Genomic DNA, 6767 nt, shown 5'->3' with positions numbered 1-6767 from the left:
ATATATATATATATATAATGTAGTCACTTTTGATAGCAACATAGTATGAAAAGGACAAAATGACAAGGTTAACTGGAGCAGAGACAAGCTCAGCACGACAGTTCTTCTCTACAGTCGCACAATTCCTATCCCACATTTTTACCAAATCTCCATCCTACCCTATGTAGTACTTACGCCCTCCGCGGCCACCATCACCCCCAGCCCCATTTATGACGGCGACCACCTTCTGGGCAGGGATGTGAATTCAGCCCCATTTCCACGGACAACCGACTAGAACGTCGCAGGGGTGACTGAGTCAGGGAATAGAGAGATCACACAGAAAGTGAGAAATAAGACACAAGTTTTCAGGTGTGTGTTGGAGGGAGGGCAGAGTCTCACAGTGGGGTCTAAGGTGCGGATGGGGGACCGGGAAACCTGGGGCGAGAGAAAAGGGTCTCGAAGGGCAGGCAGGGGTCCAAAAGGGAAGATTTGAGAGAAGTTCTGATCACAGGAGTCAAAAGAAAAATGCCAGCAGGTCCCCTCGAGAACAACCGGAGGAAAGGAACTCGCGGGGCCCCTGCACCCCGAGGCAGCGCCAGGGTCCTGGCGGCGCAGGAAGCCGGGAACTCACCACCTGGTAGCGGCCAGTCCCCGGCTGGTGGAGGTCCATCCTGCCCGGCTCGGGATCCGGCTTCTGAGCAGGAGAGTCCCCTCGGTGCTCAGCTCTCTCGGCCACCCCAAGCGACGGCGTCTTCTCCGCGGCTCCCTTTCCGCCCCGGTTTCTGCCGCCGCGGTCGTCCGGCCGGACCTCCTCACTTCCTGTCGCTCCCGCAGCCGCCGCAGAGACCTCCGCGTCGGTCACGGCTCCGTGGAGAGGCTCCGGGGCGCCGCGCGCGCTACTGGGCATGCTCGGGACCACGGCGCATGCTCGCTGGGTCCTCCGGCGCCCCATCCGCGCCGCGGGTGCAGGGGTGTCGCTGCGAGGGAGGAGATGGCAAAGTAAGACCGGGAGCTTTCTCGGTTGTCAGCCCGTCCGGTGGGCGGTGGCACAAGGAGCGGAAAAAAAAATTAGCAAACACACACACACACACATACACACGCCGTCCTGATTGGTCTATTCCTCGGGCACGAGCTTTGCGCTGACACAAGCGAGCGCACGATCACACCGTGGGGACTGAAGTGGACCAGGGAGGGGACGCATTCCTGGAACACCTGAGGGCAGGTCGCCCATTTGCCCAACCCTTCCTCCTATTACTCACCCCGCCTCGGTCCTCGCGGGGGATCCATCTCTAGGACGTTCCTAACATGCTCGTTAATGAGACAAGGGATTTCTTAGAAGACTGTTTTTCAGAGCAGTTTTAGGTTCACAGTAAAATGGAGAGGTACAGAGTTAGCCTGTGTGCTCCCTGCTCCCACACATGCACAGCCTTCCCCCTACCCCGTTATCAACACCCCCCTCTAGAGGAATGAGGACACGTTTTACAGCTGATGAACCCACGTCATTATCACCCAAGTCCATAGTTTACCTTAGGATCCACCCTTAGTGTTCTTCGTCCTTGGAGTTAGGACAAATGGGTATTCTCTGTCATAGCAGTTTACAGAGTATTTTCACTTCTCTGAAAGACCTTTGGAATTATTTATTTGTCGCCTTCTTGGTAGCAAGAGATTTAAGAATTCTACAGACTTATATATTTCACAAGCAAGAGGCCTCTGAAGTTCTAGGTTACTGGAAGGAGAAATTAATGAAATGATGTAGGACTGTTTATGGTAATACTCAAATCAATCATTTCAGAGCGATTTAGCAGGACTTTGTGTGGAGCGTTGTGTGGAGTTGTAGTAATCTGTCTAGTTAACCCCACGCAACCTACTGTGTGCGAGTCTCTCACAAAGGGCACAAAGTATGTTTCTAGCCAGTACAACATGATGGGGCACCAAAACAGTACTTTTTAACCCAAAAATCTGCTGTCTATGCCTTTTTGGTTTGTTCTTAGAATTATTTTATTTAACTTTATTTATCCATTTATTTATTTATTTCAATTTGACCAGAGAGGGACAGAATGAGAGAGAGAGAAACCAAGCTGCCAGGGCCAGGCCTCAAGCCCCTGTCAGCCATGTGAGAGTCCAATACCCTTCACCACCACACCACCAGCTGGCCCCTCTGCTGTCCTGCTGTCTATACGTTGAAAACTATGATCCATATGATCTGGTCTAGCTATCTTTTCTCTTTTTTTAACATAGTGGATCCCTTTTTCAGTAAATGATCTCCCACTGGAGCACTCAAAGGAGGAAGAAGAAGGATCTGGAGCCTCACTTCGCTCAACGTCCAGAGAAGGGTTTTAAAGTGAAAAGGTCCTTGGATAAATATGATTGGCTGGTTAAAACAGAGATATGGGGACCAGCAGATGGCAGAATGGTTATGCCTCTGGACTCCCACATAGTACACAATGGTTCAAGTCCCTGACCTGGTGGCTTAAAAACTCATCCCCAGTCTGTGCCCAAAGTCCCAAGATTATACTTTGGCCATCCCCTAGAGGGTGATTTCTCACTTTCTGTCTCTCAGGCAAGCTCACGTGCCCTATAGCAAAAATCACCCTAAAAAAATAAAAGCAAAATATGGACCAGGCAATGGTGTGAAAAGGTCCTTGGACAAATATGATAGGTTGGTTAAAACTGCATGATATGGGCCAGCTGATCCCACCTGGCTGACAACACAGTTCAAGTCCCTGATCAGCGGCTTGAGAAACAATGGGTACTTGTGCTGGCATGCCCAAAATCTGGAGAGGAGCAGGGATTGCTGTATGACCAGCCCCCACTGGGGAATACTTGTCCACTTCCTCTCTCTCTCTCTCTTTCTGGAAAGAGCATGGACTTTATAGCAAAATTTAATAAATTTTAAAAAGCAAGATACATTAAAGATGAAAACTTATTGAGAAATCAACTACAAATTTGAGGCTTCCTTATGGTTCGTAAAGCATTCATCAACTCTTCCTATTTTTGCCATCTTGACACATCTAGTGGTAGAAAGCATTACTAGACTAACAATAGAAGAAATATCATCATACTTAAATTTCTTTAAGCTTGTTTTTTTTCCTAAATGCATTTTAGAATCTAAGACAATAAGCATATGTCATTTTGTCAGTTTGATGATTTGATTGGTTTACGCACTCGCCCTCACCATTTCACCACAGATGGTATTGCCTTTCATCTAAACAACCACCAGTGTCAGCAAAGTAAGCTAGATTTCTACATCACTTATTGTCTGTAAACTTCATTTAGAACTCAATTTTTTACTTGCTTCCGTTTTCATGAATCACTTTTTATGTTCACTTGTGTCTCAAGTAGACTGCTGTTCAGGGCAGAGGTCATTTTTCACACCCAGCACCCCAGCACAGCACTGAGAACACACATAACAGTACAGTGAAAACCAGAGACCTAACCAGAAGAAGACATCTTGAATCCCGTTAGTGTAACAGTCTTTCAGTTTTGCTCTCCTCCTTTGTTCTGCGAACATTTTGCTAACCCAGCAAAGTAGGTGACATAAAATTCAACAAGAAAGCATATTTTCAGTGAAGAGGAAGGGAAAGAAGGGACAAAAAAGTAGAACAGCAGTTTATGGGTATTGAACCCTTTCTAAACCATGGGCTATGCATGTGTTATTTCATCCTCACCACAACTCCATTATGTATGCACAATCGTAATCTCCATTTAGTAGATGTGGAAACGAAGGCACAGATGGGCTCAGGAACTTGTAAATTCCAAACTACTAGTAAGTGGTCACAGATACCAGAGCACCCACTGTATTAAGTACTATGCTATAATTCACCCTAAAATAAAGAAGGCCAGCCAGCCACATAGCCAAGTAGTTAAGGGAACTGGATCTCACATGGCTGACCATGGTTCAGATTCCAGACCTGGCAGCTTGGAAAACATTAGATACGTATCCATGTGAGCCCAAGGTCCTAACAGCATGGAGAAAGGAAGGAGAAGGGATTTCAGCATGACAACATCCCTCCTTCTCTCTCAGTCTTTCTCTGTATTATCTGTCTTTCCATCTCTCTTTGGTGAGAGTATATGACTTCTAGCAATAAAAAAAGAAAGAAAGAAAGAAAGAAAAGAAAGAAAGAAAGAAAGAAAGAAAGAAAGAAAGAAAGAAAGAAAGAAGAAAAGAAAAGAAAAGAAAAGAAAAGAAAAGAAAAGAAAAGAAAAGAAAGAAAGAAAGAAAGAAAGAAAAGAAAAGAAAAGAAAAGAAAAGAAAAGAAAAGAAAAGAAAAGAAAAGAAAAGAAAAGAAAAGAAAAGAAAAGAAAAGAAGGGGCCAGGAAGTGGCATTGTGGTTGAGGTGCTGGATTCCCACATGTCAGACCACTATTTGAGTCCTAGACCTGGCAACCCAAAAATCACAACAAATACATACATACATACAGGCAAAAGAAAAAGGCCAGGGCCGGGGGGTGGGGGGTGGGGATGAAATCCTTGTCTCTTTGTGTCTTTTCCCTGGCCACTACTGTAAAACTTGTGCAGAAAACATAAGATGATAGTGAAATACCACAAAAAGCCAATTTGACCCCTAAATCTTACTGCTCTTTTGGTGATTGCTCTAACTTTCCTAAAGAATTGGTGGTGATGAACAGTTATAAACTATCTCAAGTAGAAATGTACATTTCAGGGGGACCTCCAGGTGGCATGGTGGTTAAGGCACTGAAACTCTCATATGTCCCATATGACCAACCACGGTTCAAGTCCCAGACCTGGTGACTTGCTTTCTCACTTTCCTTCTCTCTCTCTTTCTGGTCAAATTAAAATAATTGAATGAAATTAAATAATTCTTTAAAAAAGTAATTGAATAAAATTAAATAATTCTTTAAAAAACAACAACAAAAAAAGAAAGAAATGTACATTTCAGTGCAGTTTACTAACACTTCTTGTTCTGGTCTAATCAATTTTCATCTCCAAATATTCAGCCAATCAAAATGTTACTAATGTTGCACAGAATACATGAGATCCACTACACAGACTAATTTTCAAGAAAGCACTCTCCTCCCAACTGCAAAGATGTGGCTGCCTGGCAACTTCCAGCTCTGAGCTTTGTCAGTGTCTCTCAGTTTTCAACATGAAAATTGTCTTCCGAGTAGCACCCTGCCGTTGACTGAGCCAGGCAGTAGTACAGGCAATAGCTGTTTTTGCCTGTCACTGGACCTCTGTATCAGGCAAACTTTGCATAGCTCTGTAAGAAACGGACAGAGACTGTCAGCTCAAAATCATGTTGTGACAGCTCCCCTGTCAAATCTTTTTTCCTTTCACAATTATTACTCCAGTATGAATTTCTCACGATCATAACTTTATGTCAGTATCTGTTTCCTGGAGGACCCTACCTAAATCAATACCAGGATATAAAATAATTGATCATTGTTAGTATTATCAAAATTGTGTTCAATTACTGCAACTGAGGAGGTTTCTGCTCCAGAATGACCCTCGGGTACTGTATATAATTAGCATTTTCTCATGTAGACATACGTACTTACAGCTTTCTCAGTAAACATGAGCTTGATATTGTTCTATAGAGTGATAGTGTCAGCTCAGAGGGACCTCTTTGCACATACTGGTTCTGCTGGGACATACTTCCCACTGGGAAACTCTTCCAGAAGCAGAATCGTTCCCTCCAGAGGTAAACTAACTTCTAATAATCCACCATTTTCTCTTCTACTTTCTGACCAAGTATTTTGAGTTGCATACACATATGCCAGGTTGCTTTTTCATTGAGATTTTCATCAGTTAAAAAGCAGTAGACATGCCACATGGCTCCTGAGAACTAGGTTTTTTTGTTTGTTTGTTTGTTTGTTTGTTTTTGAGAGATTTTTCACTGTAGGGCGCGTGCGCTCGCCAGACAGACAGAGAGAGACATAGAGACAGAAAGCAAGAAATCACCCCCCAGGGGGGATGGTCACGCCGCAATCCCTTCTCCTCCATTCTCCTCTCGGGACCTTGGGCACGCACGCACACGCGCCCGGTGTGAGTTTTAAGCCTCCGGGTCCGGGACACGAACTGCGGTCGACTACGTGGGAGTCCAGCGACATAGCTATTACGCTAACTGCTGGTTCCCAGAACTAGGTATTGTAGGGCACACGAGAAATGAAGACTTTCTACTGATAATTCAGCCTCCAGCAAACAAGCTAGCAGCAGAAGAGGCCAGGCTTTCAGAAGGAGATTCCACATGGCTCCTGCGAACTAGAAGGATCTAAGAGCACTGTAGCTATACATCCAAATACTAATAGGGTTAAAATATTCCTCCATATCTACCGAACCTGCTGCATCAGCAATCACAACAGAACGGCAAAGAGATTCTAGATCACCTCTGTCTGCTTGCTCCTGAACATTCAAACTGAACTTCAAGAATTTGAAAGAAACACGCCATCCATCAGATGACAAATCACCGCCGGATAACAAGAAATATGGGAAAAAAAGAAAATACCTCTCCTCCAAGGGAAAAGAGTAACTCTTCTTCATCCACAAGCAGTTCGGTGAAAATCGTGGAAATGTCTGATAAGGAATTTAGAGCATTAATAATGTCGAAGCTAACAGAGATGGAAGAGAAGAGAGATAATGAACTGCTAAAGAGAAAGGAGAAAGAAGTTGATGAGTTCCAGGAAATGAGGAAATTCTTGCAAGATCTAAAAGAGGAACTATATACTTTACAAAAGACTCAAATGGAACTGTTAGAGATGAAGTCTATAATACAGGAAGTCAAAATCTCTCTTGAAAGTATTAAAAGCAGACTAGATCATTCAGAAAA

The 6767-nt window shown here is 44.2% G+C and overlaps 1 protein-coding gene across 3 annotated transcripts in view; it reads right to left on the bottom strand.

The window, feature by feature from the left end:
* The window catches only part of NDFIP2 (Nedd4 family interacting protein 2), a 113209-nt gene that overhangs the window by 102252 nt on the left and 4190 nt on the right, over positions 1 to 6767 (bottom strand). For 2 of the 3 annotated variants that reach the window (XM_014584866.1, XM_027768931.1), the window contains exon 2: positions 611 to 956. In XM_014584866.1, the coding sequence (XP_014440352.1) occupies positions 611 to 931 (321 nt within the window). In that variant the 5' untranslated portion in view covers positions 932 to 956. Of the gene's footprint in view, positions 1 to 610; positions 957 to 1074; positions 1093 to 6767 lie in introns of those variants that run through there. The other variant, XM_027768930.1, reaches the window with a different exon arrangement.

Source organism: Tupaia chinensis, unplaced genomic scaffold (assembly GCF_000334495.1).
Source record: "Tupaia chinensis unplaced genomic scaffold, TupChi_1.0 Scaffold148049_1, whole genome shotgun sequence".
NCBI classification, from domain to species: Eukaryota; Metazoa; Chordata; class Mammalia; order Scandentia; family Tupaiidae; genus Tupaia; species Tupaia belangeri.
Note: the sequence above shows the minus strand (reverse complement) of the source record. Positions and strands in the feature narration are given on the sequence as shown.